The 17,956-nt window shown below is 35.9% G+C and overlaps 1 protein-coding gene across 1 annotated transcript in view; it reads right to left on the minus strand.

Annotated features, from left to right (window-relative positions):
* SEMA3C (semaphorin 3C) overlaps positions 1-17,956 on the minus strand; it is a 178,724-nt gene that overhangs the window by 18,840 nt on the left and 141,928 nt on the right. The window contains exon 13 of the mRNA XM_039472862.2: positions 3,173-3,261. Coding sequence (XP_039328796.1) covers positions 3,173-3,261 — 89 coding nt within the window. The remainder of the gene's footprint in view (positions 1-3,172; positions 3,262-17,956) is intronic.

Raw genomic sequence — 17,956 nt, forward strand, 5'->3', positions numbered from 1 at the left:
TACATCTACTTTAAAAGTACTTGTCATATAAAGTACATTTGCATATACTTGTCTATAAAGTACACTCCTCTTTGGAAACCAAGGATAGAGTTGTTACACAGATATATACCTAAACTAAAAAAAAAGTAGTCATTAAAACACATGTATCAATAGAGGCATTAGAACAAAAAATAAAAATTTGAGAAGGGAATTTTTAGAATATTGAATCCAACAAATAACTCAGAATTGGATCCATGCACTCAGGTGGAGGCGGCTGTGGAATGCTACACCATCTAATTCCTCCACAACACAAGCACTCTGCATAAGACACTATTGTTTACCTGCCAGTGCTGTTTTGGAAAGACCATACGTTAGGATGAATCATACTAGTTAATACTCATCGTTGCAAACAAAAAAATATTGTTAGAAAGGTCTTCTTTTGATAAAATGTAAACGTAATGATTTTCTGGAATAGTAATGCTTTTGCAGATTATTCATTTCTTTACTTCTTAAAAATTATTAGTTACTTTTAACGATCAAAAATTAGACTTCTGGCAGTTGCAGTGGCTCATGCCTGTAATCCCAGCACTTTGGGAGGCTGAGGCAGGTGGATCACCTGAGGTAAGGAGTTGAAGATCAGCCTGACTAAAATGGTGAAACCTTGTCTCTACTAATCATACAAAATTAGCTGGGTGTGGTAGCGCATGCCTGTAATCCCAGCTACTTGGGAGGCTGAGATGGGAATCACTTGAACCCAGGAGGCGGAGGTTGCAGTGAGTCAAGATCACGCCATTGCACTCCATTTCAAAAAAAAAAAAAAAAAAATTAGACTTCTGGTAAAGTGATTGAGATCCATGAGCTTTATTTAAATAACTCAAGTGGGAGCAAGCTCTCAAAATTAAATATATCCACAGTTATTTTGCTTTTTGGAGTTGCATGTATTTACTGACATTTAAAAAGGGAAAACAGTGATACATTTAATCCTCCATTGCAACAATTTTTGATCATCCCTTATAAACACAGACACACACACACACACACACACACACACACACACACACACACACAATGTTGCAACTTATAATCAGCTAGGCAGCTACTAGTAGTTATACTTCCAATTCTAGTTAAGCTCAAGGAAACCAGACTTATTGTCAGAAAATGTGGAACCAAGGACTAAAAGAAGAGATTATGGCCCTGCACTGTATGAAAACAAAGCTCCTGGTTTTTCAAAGTCACACTGAATTTTCTGCAGTATATCAGTGTGACACTTACCTAAGAAGACTTTTCCATTTAGATACATTATTTCCTCACATGCTCATCACAGTATATCATACACACCCAATTATTTTAACCTCACCTCAGAAATGTGACACAAACACCATGCTGAAGACAGTAACTGCATTCGGTAACTGTTGTCTCCTGACTTGGCCATATCAATCACTGGCACACGCATCAGTAAGAAAGCTCAAACTTGTTTTGGTCTCTCTCGGGCTGATGTCCCCCACATGCATTCTGACTGACTCTATTTTTCCACTGAGAGTTTATTCTTCAAGACGATAACACCAGCATAACTCATATGACAGACCATAAGTAGTTAGCACGTGATCAGAATATCTCATGTTTCTTCCCATAACATGTATGTTTAGGCTTATGTCATGCTCACTTAATTAACATTTCCTGATAATCAAAAAGATGTATTTCAGTATTAAAAATGAAGTGTTGCTATATGACATTTTTGCTGACTTCAAAAATACTCCAAAATAAGGCACTTCATATTATTTTAGCAAGTCAAGTTACCCCTACTGAGTTGAATTTTTAAAAAGCATGTTCTATATATGTGATTTTGGTTAATCTAGTGAAATAATCAATTCCTTTATAAAACAAGGCATGAAGAAAGCACTTGTCTAAATATCATTAACATCTTTTTATGAGCACAATTTTAACACACCAATCACAAAGAACCTGTGCCAAAGTTAGTCTAGCATTAAAAATTATAAATTTAATAATGTAGTTTGCCAGAGTTCCTCACATTTTTTATTTGATTCTATTTTATATTTCTTTACACTTAAAATTTATTACCTAAATCTAACAGTACTGCACCCTACTCACTTAACGTGCTTAAAAAGTCAGTATTTTTGGTGACCGTGGGAATGTCTATTAATGAATCAATACATTCCAAGTCCACTCAAATAAGCAAAGTGACTTGCTGGACTAGCAACAGTTTGCTACTGGGAGTTCTGAAGTGCCGCTTTTACTCAGTCATAGGCTGACTCTGGTCTTTTGCTGCCTCTGGGCCATTGTTTCTTAATTGGTTTAGTTGGAAATAGCCAGCAGGATTGATTCCATGCCAGACTTTCTTTGCAATTCTAATAGCTCCTCTGCCGCTCTCCCCATCTTTCCAAATGCACATAAAAAGCACCACTTGAAATACAGTGACTGACACTGTGAGCAGAGAAGCGCACAGCAGGACACAACAAATCCCCTCTCCTGGCTCACAGATACATAAAGAACAGGCACTCTGCCCTGACCAGGTGAGATCTTAACGGTACTGAACTTCTCTTGTCTATCTTTTTTTTTTTCTTTTTTTAATTTTTGCTGTGCCTTTTTTTCTGTTTTTATCCCAAATTCAAGGACAGGGAGAATAATACAATGAAATCTCAAGTTCTAACAGAACGTGAAGTTCTGCGTGGTAAAGGGACAACATTTGTTTTATTTAACTAAAGTGACATTTGAACTAAAGGCAATAAAACGAGAGAAAACAAAGTCGTTTTTCTTGAAATTACTGGCTAAAAAAATACGAGACGCTTATCTAAAAATCAATAATGTGAAAGTATTTGAGTTTCAGTGGCTTGTGAAAAGAATGATAAAAGCCCTTTCATGGCAAAATCTTCCAGACCTTGACAACTAGAGCTCATTTAAAAAAAATAATGATGAACACAATTCTTCAAGTTGTGATGATAGCTTAAAAACAGAAGGACTCCTTTTATGTTAAGATAACTTGAAATGTAGGAAAATGCTTTTCAAAAACATTCGTTCTATATTTCTTATTTTATCTGGTGTTTTCCTACCCTCAAAAATTCATAACATTCATTTATTTGATCTTTTATCAAATACAGTTTCCTCCCAAGTGGCGTAAGATTAAAGAACTCCACTCATCATGCATGGTCTGGATTAATAGAAGAGATGTTCAAACCTTAAAGACTTCCAGCTCCTCCAGAATGAGCTCGCCACTGGCAGAGTTGTTAGTAGGAAGAACAACCACTTTATGCACAGTACCCCGATCTAAATTAAAGAAAGAAGCAATGAGATGTTACAATACTTTTTAAAAGAAAGATATTTAGACACAGGACTACTGATTTAGAACATTATTCACATAAGTATTTAGTAAGAAAAAACATTGTTCATATTAAGCCATTGCCATGTTCAATATGCTGAGTGTATTTCAAATCTCATAAAAATTGATACTACATACAATTCAAGAGGAACTAATACGAATATCATATTCTGGACATATTGGGTGTAGCCACTTCTATGAGAGAAGGAAAGAATCTTCAAATGTTAAGTAAAAATTTCAGGAACACCATGCCAAGCTAATTTTTTATATTTTCAATAGAGACAGCATTTCAAGGTGATAGCCAGGATGGTCTCAATCTCCTGACCTTGTAATCCATCCACCTTGGCCTCCCAAAGTGCTGTGATTACAGGTGTGAGCCACTGTACCCGGCCAATATATAAGTTTAATTCTGGTCATTAATATTACTTACTCTTCCACACCAGCATTATGTATAAATCCCCTGGGTCAAATTATTTCTTCTGAGGAAGCAAGAACTTAGATTGCTGCAGATCTGTACAAATTTGCTACCAAGTAACAAGTGGGCAATATGTTTCTTTGGATATTCTTAAAATGTAGAGAAAATTTTGAAATTAGATGATCCAAATAAGAGAAATCAAATAAGAAATTACTTATATTTTCTAATTACTGATAGCCAAAAATTGAGATGCCCAAATAATATAAGAATACAGAAAATATTATTTATGTCACGATTCATAATTAAAATGGCTTCACAAGTCACATAAACCTTATGCATATAATCATGCCACTCTACCAATCACATGAATTTTAGGTTTAAAAGACACTAGTCTAGATTTAGCAAAGTGGGGTTAAACCATATTTGTGAGTGATCTGGCAAAGTAAAAATATATTTACTTAAAATGTTTCTATTAACTAATGAGTTGGATCATAAATATCAGGTTATTGCTCTTTTAAATTATAACCCTAAATTTATAATTTGTAAATATGCATTATCATCAACATAATGTGCATTTTAAAATTCAGTTGGAAAATGTCATAAGAAGAATTAACTTGAACTGAATTGTACATGACGTTACAATTAGAAATCACATAGTGAGTAATACTATAAATTTCAAATCTCACATCTCAAGTTGGCTTCTATTCTGCGGGCACAAATTCCTCTGACGTAAAAGATTTTATCTCATGTTTATAGTTTGTGTTTCATTAATCCAGTTGATAGAGTCAAAGTAATTCTTAATACAAAATAAACTCAACTTTAAAACATTGAAAATTAAAAAATAAAAATCCACTAAATTTAAAAAAATGTTTATACAAAAGAGGAAGACAGAGTTTGCCAGAATAATCCCTGAAATTTTTAAGGATACAAAGTATAAGCACATAATCTTAGACGCTGCAAAGCATACTCTGTAATTTAAAATTCACTTCTTAAACTGTACTCAAAAAACGTGAAAATCATAATAACCATCCCACAGATTTGCAGGCTCTAGTTTTCATTAAAAAGCTCTGCAATATCTGTTTTGCAGATGCTTCCTTAGAATCACCCCTGATAACAATTTAGACGATTTTCTTGGAAGTTAAGTAATACAAGTAAAAATTGGAAGTGAAAACACATGTGAAGATGCTGTACAGAGACATGTCACAACTGAAAATGGATAAAAGTGGTTGGAGGTGTTCCTCCATTTCTATTAACAACCTATTGCAATTAGCTGTGGAAACTCCTATGGAAATACAACATACGAAAAACTTGATCTGAAACCCATGAAAATGTTGTAGCTAGGGGAAGATTTTTAAAAAATTTTTATTTGTGTGTGTGCGTGTGTGTGTTTGTGTGTGTGTGTGTAAACAAGCACATGCATGTGTATGCATACATGTTCCTGTTGAATATTTGTGGAATTAATTTGTAGGCATGAAGGATGAGAGAAAACTCAGAAGAATTCAGATATAAAATCTTTGTTATATGGCATGTTATCATAAAAAGCAAGTTTTTTTTCTTTTTTCTTTTTTTTTTTACAAGTCATAACATTTTTATGGTTCCCTGCTGCAGTTTATAAGGATCACTACCATTCTGTGACAGCAAAATCCATATTCTTTCTTTGTTTGCAACTCTTTAAATTTTTTAATTTTTAATTATGGATATATAATAGTTGTACACATTTATGAGGTACATGTGATATTTTGATATAGGCATATAATGTGTAATGATCAAATCAGGGTAATTGGGGTACTCATTATCTTAAGCATTTATCATTTCTTTGTGTTAGAAATATTCCAATTCCACTCTTTTCGTTGTTTTAAAATATACAATGAATTACTGTTTACGATAGCTGCCCTACGAAAAGAGACTGAGTAGAGTGGCTGTGTGTAACACAGCTCCAAATAAAACCACATAAAAACAGACTTTAGTTAGAAAGTTTCCGATAGATAAAACTATCAGCTTTGAAAAGAATTAAGTACTCTCAAATGAGGCAACTGACTCCATTTTCCCCCAGTGTTTTAACTTACTCTAAGAGCAAAATTTTACAGAAATCCCCATTTTCTTCTGACACAGCCCACAACAAACATACTTTATGCATACCATTTAAAAAATATTACACAAAGAAGAGCTATGAAGATGAGCTAACAAAAAGATAATGCAGGCTGGGCACAGTGGCTCACACCTGTAATCCCAGCACTTTGGGAGGCCAAGGCAGGCGGATCACCTGAGGTCAGGAGTTTGAGACCATCCTGGCCAACATGGCGAAACCCTGTCTCTATTAAAATTACAAAAAATTAGCCAGGTGTGGTGGTAGGTGCCTGTAATCCTAGCTACTCCGGAGGAGGCCGAGGCCTGAGGATCACTTGAACCTGGAAGGCAGAGGTGGCAGTGGGCCAAGATGGTGCCACTGCACTCCTGCACTCCAGCCTGGGGGATAGAGCACAACTTTGTCTCAAAAAAAAAAAAAAAAAAAAAAAAAAAAAAAAAAAAAAAAAAAAAAAGCAAAACCTGCTTTTGATCCATTTGCAATTTATATTAGAATACCACTTTTAGTCATTTCTCTTTTCCTTTACGATTTTTGGTTTTGATGGTAATGAGCTCCCCATATGAAGAATACTTCTGAGGTATCCTTGGGCTGTATCTTTTACTACTAATTAAATAAGTAGTCTTAAGTTGTCTTCTATGCCTTTTCATTCGCTGATTCAACAAGAAAGTACTGGGAGAGTTCAGTAAGTTGGGCAGTATGGATGCAAACATACAAGGCACAGGACTCAAGAGTTCAGAATTTAGAATTTATGGCTTTTTGAGCAGTAAGTGTGTTCCCATTAAAATGTTAGTCATTGAGAGATATGCATTCCAGAATGGTCATAAAACTCCCAATTACTTATGTCTACATAAAGCCATGTCCGTGCCCTTTCGTTTGAAGATGATAATATAGTTATCAAATGTCTTCCTTCTGGGGGTGGTGAGAATGGTATTCCTTGAATGTATTCACAACCATAAATCATTTTTATTGTTCTGTAGAATTGGGTTATTGCTTGGGGAAAGCACCATGTCTATGATTTAGTTACAGTGAAGCTGTCATTTCCTTTTTTCCTTAAACCTCACTTTGCTAGTGTGTAAAACGTTAAGTAATAACCATGCTTTTCATAATGGATATCTAAAAATCCATTACGCTAAAGCTAAAGCTTAGCCAGAATCACTCCCCTTCTTTTACTGCTAACACCCTGACACATCTTTGGGAAACACCACCCATCTCATTCTCAGTCTGCCTGGTGAAGGAAAGGCTTATCTCTCTTCCAGCTCCAGGGAGGCCCACATGATGTAGGCTAGGCCAAGGAGAGCATACCCTTCCTTGCCCCTGTGATTCACACAGGAACTGGCCTAGAAGTGAGTGAGGGCCCTGCCCTTCCTGGGAATGAGGCAAGTGAGACTCTTCTTTCTGAAATCAGGAGTATTAACGCTTATAAATCTGGAGGTGCTGGAGCCATTCTTACTACCACATGCAGAGACTTCATTTGAGAACAAGCAATGCAGAGGAAAGTAAAACTGAAAGGTGGTGAAATGAGTTCCTGACCACATCATCTTAGCACAAATTTAGCTATGTCTGAGGCTGCATTCTGGATTTCTCTGTTAGACAAAGAAAACAGTATTTTGTTTTAAGTAGTCTGAGTCAGGTGTATGGTCACTTTCAGTTGAGAGTTCTGACTAATAAAAATTAAACAAATAAGACATGGAAATTGCCTAGCATGGTGTCTGGCACATCAATAGCTTTCTCAGTAAGTAGAAGTTATGTTTTAGTTTTAGCTTCATCAGTAAGTACACTTTTCACATGACTGCAGTCACTTTCTTTTACTGGACCTCAATTTTCTCAGCTGTGAGGTGTAGATAATAGAGATACTCTGAATACATTAAAGCATTGTGTGGTTAAGCAAGACAAATCTGCAGTGATTTGCATAATGCAACTCTATGCACAACACAACAGACTCTTCAATCCACATGAGATGTTTTTATTTTCTCTTGATTTATTAAATCATTAAAGAAAATCTCCTAGACAGGCTTCCTTCCTGTCTTATTTACTTTATACTATCCTATTTTTTTCTAATATAAGGGAGGACAGCAATTATCCTTAAACCTTTCCACTGTTTCTAGCCAAGAGATCAGCTTGTATCTGTAAGTACAGTAAGTGTTGGCTGTCTCAGGCAAGGGATCAAACACAGCTCACCACCAACCAGGTCACTGGAATCAACATTTGTATATCTATCTCTTTGACTTTTATGTAAACAGTTCTTAGGGGGTTTCCCTGGAAACTGACATGCCAAACTGTCTGTTTTCCCCTGCTCTTCTGGTTGCCTAGGGATCTGGGGGAACACTGCCTCCGTAATGGGATCTGGTCAGTCTCTTCCTTCTGGTTGCTAACCTATAAACATATTCTAGTCAGGGCCATGGGTGTATCACACACAGTCACACAAGTTCCTGTGCACAGAAGGGCTCTTTGTGTTCCTACATGTCAGCCTAGGCAGTCCCACACATGATATTAGGGGTAAATTATTGCAAAATAATCAGTTCTAGTATTTATTAAAGTATTATAAAAGATAAAATTGGGCTGGGTGCGGTGGCTCATGCCTGTAATTCCAGCACTTTGGGAGGCTGAAGCGGGTAGATCATGAGGTAGGTAGATCATGAGGTCAGCAGATCAAGACCATCCTGGCCAACATGGTGAAACCCCATCTCTACTAAAATACAAAATATTACCCAGGTGTGGTGCTGGGCTCCTGTGGTCCCAGCTACTCAGGAGGCTGAGGCAGAGGAATTGCTTGAACCTAAGAAGCGGAGGTTGCAGTGAGCTGAGATTGTGCCACTGCACTCCAGCCTGGGGACAGATCAAGACTCCGTCCCAACAAACAAAACAAAACAAAACAAAAAAGAAAAAATCACGACATTTATTAAAAGGCATTTCTTCCTTTTTAATACTTTTCTGAGACAACTTGCTTATTAAAATAAACATACTTTGAAAGCCCAAAAAAGAACTGCAAAATCTTTGCTTGGCAAAGGAATCCTTAATAGAGATGAGGGAGGTATGACTAGACATGCCAATTATTAGTTTCTATAATTAGGTACCAATAATTGGCTGCCTTATTTTATGTTCGTTTAAACACCCATTCCTAATACATTTATTTTCCTGTTAGGTAATCAAACTGCTGCTACAATCTTTTAATAGTGAGTTTTAACATTTCAGTATAAAACTGAATCATTCATGAGTTTATAAAATCTTTATTAGGTTAGTTCACTGAATCCACTTTTAAAAGGTAGCATTCTATGCATGTGTACACCTTTTTCCAAAAATATAAAGTATTTCTAAACTAAGTTATTTAGCCCAATTTCTCACATTTAGCAGGGTTTCTCACATGGTGAGCTTTGAATTGGTAATTGAAAAGCTGTAACATTGACACCTTCAGCCTCAGCCCTGGCTGTATTAGAGCCCCAGTTGGTCATCAAGGGCATCTCAAGTGTCTATATTTGAGGGTAGGCCCTTAGAAAGGCTGTATCAACAAAAGCCATCTAATCACCATCTTCCAAAGTGTGTTGATACTAAAAAGTTTATAAGGTCATATAAATTTGAAAGTACTGGGTTAAACAAGGTTAAACAGGTTTTTTTTTTTTTCCTCTGCAGAACCTTTCAGAAAAGTTAAAATACTTTGTTGCATTATGAGGAAAACAGTGTACTCAGTGACTTTCAAGTTTATTTGTTGATATCGTTAATTTCACTTGGCTCCTTAGCACCTAGAGTCATATTCAATTACACAAATAGTTTCTCAAAGTATGGCTTTCAGATTACCTCACTCAAAGTCACCTTGGGAGTTTACTAAAAATACAGATGCTGGTTCCCACATCACACTACAGGCATGATTTTTGGAGGTGCTGCATATTAAATAAGCTTTAGAGGAAACATATGTTTTCTCAAACATTAAAGAATCATGAGAGACAAACAGGGTACTTTTTAAAACCTATTTCATTTCTCAGAAGTTGTCTGCATTTAATCAAAGAAACAGCTACCAAATTAGTTCTTAAAATATAAATATGTTAAACTTTCTTTTCTAATTTTAGCTAAAATAACACATTTTCTATTACTATGTTAAATTATTGACTTATTTGCAATATACTAAAATACCCTGAGAAAGTCTTCAAGCAGAATTTTAACAAATAATTTTCATGTTTTGAAGATTAGAGTGTATACATATGATTTATGAAATTATAAAAATAACAATCTTCAGTAAAATGAATGGTAAATCCTAGAGTTGGCATAGAAGTAAGGAAATAAAGATTTTCAAACACTTTTGGTAGAAATGTAATCAGGAAAATCTTTCTGGAGGGCAATATGGCCACTGACCATGACAGAGTAACTGACACTAGAGTACTTTCCTGCAGTAAGCAAATAAAAAACTGGACAAAATGTATGAGGCAGTTATTTTTAGGTAACAGATAACAGGCAGTGCAATACTAGAAGAAAGGATACTCACAAGCTAATCTTCATGATCATCCCCGACTTGCTGTCTGGGAACAATCCCAGCAGAGGTTCAGAGAGCTGGTGTTCAAGCAGAGCATGGTAGTCCCAGTAAGATGAGGAGGCGGATATGAAAATGTGGGGCAGCAGAAAGAAATCAGTTCTGTGGTACAGGGTGTCAGAGAGAGGGAGCTGTCCAGAAATAGGGGTTTCAGAAATCCATGTGAAAACACTCTGTGAGTCTGTGGTTGAGTCCTGGGCTACATATGCAGGATGAGAGCACAAGAGGCTTACCAGATTACAGATTGCTACTTGAGAAACCTGTTCAAATAAATTACAGGTTTGAAAATTCTGGAAGAAAAAGCTGGATGAAGTTGTTCATGCCTCATTCAGATCTCATTAACACCTTGTTAAAACCCTGACATCCAGCTGACACAAGAAAGGCTGAGATTTTAAAAGTGCCATATTCTAGAGTAAGACCTAATTTAGGCCTGCCCTAACAAAACGTATAATCAAATCTGATAAGGCACGGAAAGGAGAGATTTTGGAGTTTGAGTCCTGCAAAATTGGAGTGATGTGCTTTAACCATACGCATTCTAACAAAGAGTAGACAAGTCCAAATAATTCCAGGGTGATCAGCTAATCATAAAGTGCTTGCTATAATAAGAATTAACATTATTCAGAGGAAGAAAACAGAACTCAAAGCCAGGGCATTATCCACAATTTCCAGTATTCAACAACATAATTCATTATATATAAAAAAGAGAGAAAACATGACCAAGAGTTAAGAACAAAGTTGAGATAAACCAGATGCTGAATTTAGCAAATAACAGCTTTAAAGTAGTTACTATAATTAGTATAAATACATTCAAATAATAAAACAAATATATTAAAAAACTAAAGGAAGACACATCTCGACGAATTAACAAACAGGAAAACTCAGAAAAGAAAGACTATTAAACAAAATGGAAATTTTCAAACTAAAAGTATAAATAACATAAATAAAATATTAACTCCATGGGTTTAATAGCAGATTAAAGTATTGGAGTTGAAAGAGAAAATAGTGAACTTGAAGACAGATTATAAAATTTATGCAATTGAAGAACAGAGGGATAAAAGATTGAAGAAGGTGAACAGACACTTGTGGTCTTGTGTGTTATTATCAAATGGTCCAACATATAGGTGATTAGAGTTTCACAAGAAGAACAGAGAGACTGGGTAAGAAAAATACTTGAAAATATAATGGCCATACACTTCCCAAATTTGATGAAAAATATTACATTACAGATATAAGGATTCATTAAGAACCAAGCTGAAGAAATGTTAAAAGAGTCAAACCCTGGCATATTTTATATAAGCTGCCGAAAACAAACCACAGAGAAAAATCCTTGAAACGAACAAGAGAAAAAAATACATTGTCATGGGAACAAGTAATATAATTATTGGTAACTTTTTATGAGAAACAAGGGAGGCCAAGAAGATAATGGAATGACGTTTTTCAAATGTTGAAAGAAAAGACAAAGTTAACCCACAATTCTATATCTGCAAAGATACTATTTAAAAAAGGTGAAAACAATCAATAAAAGCACGAAAAGTTTGTTGCCTGCAGACCTCCTGCATTTGGAGAAATTCTAAAGGATGCCTTTGAGTCTGGAGGGAACTGGTACAAAATGGAAACTCCAAAAGGAATAATGAGAACCGGATATGACCCTCTTTTTGTTAGCACTAATTGGTTTGCAGATAGAAGTTTTGGAACTGCTACAGATACTTGTGAACATGATAAAAGCTAAAATAAGAACAAAGCTGACCCATTTCTGAAAAATCTAGTGACAGAAAAATAAAACTATCCTAAAAAATAAATTAAAAAGCCAAACAGACCTCGTGTTACCCTACAGAGTATTAAAAAAGTCAAGTATTTATAATCTAATCCTTGTATATAAGTAGGGAATTATATTCTATTTTTAATGCAGGTCCATTATCTTTTATCTACAATTCCCAAACTTACAAGTTTGTTTTCTTTCTTTCTTTCTTTTTTAAATTTCTTTGGTGGCAAAATCTGTCCTGACTTCAACGAATTTGGTCATAAACCTGACCTGCACTGACTTGAGGCTATTTACGGTTGGTTTTTTATTTTTATTTTTTTTACCCATGGTTTGAAGATTTCTGTTTCACTGCAAAAATAGTACTGTGCCTTCCTATAGGGTGTGGTCCAAGGTACTGCAAGTCATTTTACCTAATATATATGATCATATTATGATCATATTACCTTTTCCTATTGAAATACTTCTGAATTCTGAGGCATATTTGGTTTCAAATAAGGGAATATAAACTGCTTTCTTTAAAAAATATTTTCTAGATTCTTTTTACAATAAGCATATTGTAACTTCAGCAGTAGCAATTTAAGAGACACAGTGAATGATACTATGGACTAAAATATATGTTCCTGTTTTGACTAAAATGATGAAGTGTACATCCTCAAAAGCAGATCTACAAAGACTGCTTTATGAATTCCAGATACCACTATGGTGTCTGCCCAACGGTAGTTAAGTTAGAAGGAACACAACTAATTTGGATTATTCCCACACAAGCTGAACACAGTGTATGTAGAAGGCTGTGCTCTATGAACGTTCTCTTTTTGCAGTTATTAATAGCTCTCAGGAGTGGATAACAATTGCTCATTAACAGACCAGATAATGGCAGTCCCTAAAACACTGCCATGTAAATTATAAAGAAAAAGAAAATACATGGCCTTCTCCTGAATTTGCAATAATGTCCGCTATTTCTATTTTATTCGTTTTCATTTTGCACTTGCAAACAGCATAAACTAGAGTAAAACCTGCCACCTGTAATCCTTTGTGTTTCTTCCTAAAATGTGAATATAGTGTTTGCCCTACACACATGACAAGGCTGTTCAAGGGCAAAGAAAATAGTCTACGTAAACCTTTCTTGCAAATTCTACAGATTATGACGAATTTTACTTCCCATGGTCTGAAATTGCCTTTCCTTATTTGTCTCTTCACCTGTTACATAAATTATTTATATACTTTTGTTATACACCAGTGCTTTACTTTTATTTATAATTCCAAACAAAAGAAAGGCCACCCACATATTACCAACAGATTCATCTATGATGTTATTAAAGCTTTAAGAAGATGTTTTCATTTTTGTTTTGCTTTCAGCTTTTCCTAATATAGTGGGTACCCAAATGTAGGTGACACTGTAGAATAATTACATGCATATTGTTCATTACCATTTGTATTGCTTCCAGGTATCTGAGCTCTGTGAAAGGAGAGGCATTTTTTATGTTTTGTTCACTGCTTATGTCTAGTGAATAGAACAGTATTGGACACATTCAAAATACTTATTAAATGCATATATATACACTAATATATATGATATGATATATGTCATAGATACGTGTGACTGATTTCAAAAATATATACCTACTATATAGGTATATGTGTATATGTATCTATTGAATGCTTACTAATTGCTAGGTTGTACACTCAGGCTTATACATACAATCTCATTTGGTCTTTAAAGTAAACCTATAAAGTCTACTTTAAAGTTCTCCTATAAGGAAACTAGGCTTAGAGATGTTATATAATTTTATCAGTTATATAATAACTGATAAGTCATAGAGAGCAGGATTTAAACGTTAATGCCAAAATATATTCCCTGATTTTTACCCTAGAATTCATCCAGATGTGACATTAAAAACTATTCTAATAAATTATTTTGTATTTGGTTTTATACAAGGTTTTGGAGAAATCACAATCAAAATGAAAAATGGTGACTATGAGAAAATCTCTTGATTTACATCCCACACTGCCATATGCTGATCTAGAATTTTAATTTTATCGCGGCACACACATGCTTGCATCCATAACGGCTGTAGAAAGTTTCAGAGTTATATGGCAGGTTAATTGAAAAATAGACTTCCGAGACAAAGCTGAAAGAGAAATCTTAAGGCCAATGGTTTTACTAAACTAGAAATTATATAATGACTAAATTATTTTTGATTTAATTGAAGCATACCAAAAAAGCAGAAAACAACAAAGTGTTCCCTTTTAAGATTTTGACCTAATACTTTATTTATTCAACCAAAGTGTCTGTATTCAAAATATCTGCAATATCTAATATGTCAAAAAAGTGTTTAATAAATTTGTATATTCTGGTTCTAGAAGCAAATTTTCTCTGTGAGGGTTAAAAAACACTATAATATAGTATTGGCTCAAGTGATAATCCATCAAAATATAAATTATTACTATTATTTCCTGTAATATAGCTAAAGAATGTGGATACAGGACCTCAGCAATCACTAAAATTAATGTTTCAAGACTTTGCAAATTACTAAAAATTATATATCACATTTTAGTATTTCTTGTTTCATTACATTAAGAATAGTTTCTATGTATATTTTAATAGATAAACTGATGTACCTTCAATAATGCAGGTTACTTATGTAAGGTTTTACTGGTCCTTCAAAGGCTGCAACAACTTCTCCAAAGATGCAAATTCAGGGCTAACCTTTCCATTTAATCCTTTATTGTATGGGGGAAGAATTACTCATCTGAGATTCATGAGTGGTCACTCAACCTGTTTTCTTGTACCATTTTTATCATGAGATAGGCTCTTCTGTGTTAGTTTTCCAAGTTTAAACCACATCCATAAACCAGCCTTGAATATCTATCTACATTTCTAGGTGCCTGGATAAGGAAAACATCTTTCCTCTCAGAATTTGGTCATCACACAACCCATTTACTTGCATTGTTAATCTCTTGCTACTTTTTTCTGTTCATGTCTCAGATCTTTCCACCTGAAACGGTTATTCTCTTGGTAAATGTTACTGATATGTAAGAAGATAGGATGAGGAAAATAACATATTACCAGGGCACTCAGCTATAACTGTGCCACGTCTGATGATATTGACCACTGCATCTTCCTTCCTTTTACTGTTTGTTCTTAAGGTCACCAGGATATCACGTTCTTTTATTCTCCTGTTACTTGCATGATCACTCTTTATTTTCTTGGCAAATATTCTTCATTTTCCCACCCCTTTACTGAGATCCAAGAGTTAAATCCTTATCTGTATAGTTTCCTAGAGTGACCTCAAGCATTGTCATGGATTCAGCTGACACCCACATTGCTAATGACTTCCAGATCTCCATCTCTAGCACAGTGCTCTCTATAACACTCTCTTGGACTTACATGTCTGAATAGTCCACCAAATCTTCAACTTGATGTGAGACAGAACTGAGCTTGAATTTAATTACTGTTCCTACTAGCTTTGCCATCCTAAGCAAGCATTTAATGTCTCAAAGCCTCAGTTTACACAACTGTAAAATGGGGCTAATGATTCTCATTGGGTTGCTATAAGGTTTTAATGAAATAATGTATTTTAAGAACCAATTTAGACTCATGCACAGTAGGTCAAAGGAAGAGATAAGTGTGCCATTTATTAACAAAAATGAATTCATTACTCTCCAAATTTGATTGCTGATTTTCTTACCTTGATCAGCCAATGGTATTTCTTTCTACCATTTGCCAAGTCATAAATCTACTAATCAAGCCACATATCAATTTTCTATCATCATGTCCTTTCTTCCTCCTAAATACCTTTTAGACCTGATAATGTCATTTCTCACCCTTGTCTTAATTTACGTTCTCATCATTTCTTATCTATAACAGAAAAAAGTTTTATTTTCTTTTCCCTGTTTTTAATGTATCCTCTACATCATCATGAAAATGATCCCCCTTAAATGCATATGGGTCATGGCTGACATACTCTCAGGTGACCCTTAATGAGTCATGCACTTGTATGACTCCTCCTCTTGAGTGCAGGTGGAACATATAGCTTGCTTTTAAGCAATAGAAAAATATAAAAGTGTCGGGGGAGGATCCAAGATGGCTGAATAGGAACAGCTCTGGAGTGCAGTCCCTAGCAAGAACAACACAGAGGGTGAGTGCCCACCGCATGTCCAAACAAATTTTCACTGCCCACAGACCAGGAGATTCCTGGGCCAAAAAATGCCATGAGTTTTCAGCACAGTGGTTTCAGCTGGTGCTGGGTTGGTGCACAGAAACTCACACAAATCTGGGCGGCTGTTTCAACTGGTGCCTGGAATGCCTAGGAGACAGAGTCACCCATTCAACTGAAAGGGAGGCGGCAGAGACAGGGAGCCAGGTGATCTGGCTTGGCAGGTACCACCCCCACAAAACAAGCAATCTGAAATGCTTTGGATTGAGAGTTTTGCAGCAAGCACAGCTGGACCCAGGATGGTCCAGCTTAGTGAGGGGAAGGGCAACCACCACTACTGAGGCAGTCTGCCACTACTGAGGCAGTTCTCACAGCAGCTAGGCAGAGCCTGTGGCAGCTCAGCAATGCCTCTGCTGGCAGACAGTGACTAGACTATTCTGTGCAGGGCAGGGCATCTATGAAAAAAGGCAGCAGCATGACAGAAACTTATAAATAAAGCTGACCTTCCTAGGACAGAGCACCTGAGAAAAGATGTGGTTATGATTTCAGCTGCTGCAGACTTAAAAGTACCTGCCCAACATCTCTGCACAGAACAAAAGGGCTCCCAGCACAGCACTTGAGCTCCTATAAGGGACAGACTGTCTCCTCAAGCAGCTTCCCAACCCCTGTATACCCAAAGAGACACCTCATAAAGGAGAGCTCAGACCGACATCTGGCAGGTACCCTTCTGGGACGAAGATAACAGAAAAAGAGACTGGCAGCAACTCTTAATGTTTTGCGGCACCCCCATGTGTGATCCCCAGGCAAGCAGGGTCTGGAGTAGACCTCCAGCAGTCCTGCAGCAGAGGGGCCTGACTGTTAGAAGGAAAACTAAGAAACTGGAAGAAATAACTTCATCATCAAAAAAGGATGTCCACTCAGAGACCCCATCAGAAAGTGATCAACTACAAAGGCCACAAGTAGATAAAGTCACTAATATGGGAAGAAACCAGTGCAAAAAGGATGAAAACACCAAAACCAGAATGCCTCTCCTCCTCCAAAGGATCACAACTCTTCACCAGCTAGGGATCAAAGATGGATGGAGAATGAATCCGATGAATTGACAGAAATAGGCTTCAGAAGGTAGGTAATAACAAACTTCTCAGAGCTAAAAGGACATGTGCTAACCCCATACAAAGAAACTAAGAACCTTGAAAAAGGGTTAGATGAGACGCTAACTAGAAAAAACAGTTTAGAGAAGAATATAAACGACTTGATGGAGCTGAAAAACACAGCATGAGAAAGTAAAGCATATGCAAGTTTCAATAGGTGAATTGACCAAGCAGAAGAAAGGATATCAGAGATTGAAGATCAACTCAATGAAATAAAACGAGAAGGTGAAAATAGAGAAAAAGAGTGAAAAGAAATGAACAAAGCCTCCAAGAAATATGGGATTATGTGAAAAGACCTAATCTATGTTTGATTAGGTTCCTGAATGTGATGAAGAGAATGAATCTAAGCTGGAAAACACTCTTCGGGATATTATCCAGGAGAACTTCCCCAGCCTAGCAAGGCAGGCCAACATTCAAGTCCAGGAAATACAGAGAACAATAAAGATATTCCTTAAGAAGAATAACCCCAAGGCAGATAATCATCAGATTCACCAGGGTTGAAATGAAGGAAAAAATGCTAAGGGCAGCAAGAGAGAAAGGTCAGGTTACCCAC

This window comes from Saimiri boliviensis, chromosome 10 (assembly GCF_048565385.1).
Source record: "Saimiri boliviensis isolate mSaiBol1 chromosome 10, mSaiBol1.pri, whole genome shotgun sequence".
NCBI classification, from domain to species: Eukaryota; Metazoa; Chordata; class Mammalia; order Primates; family Cebidae; genus Saimiri; species Saimiri boliviensis.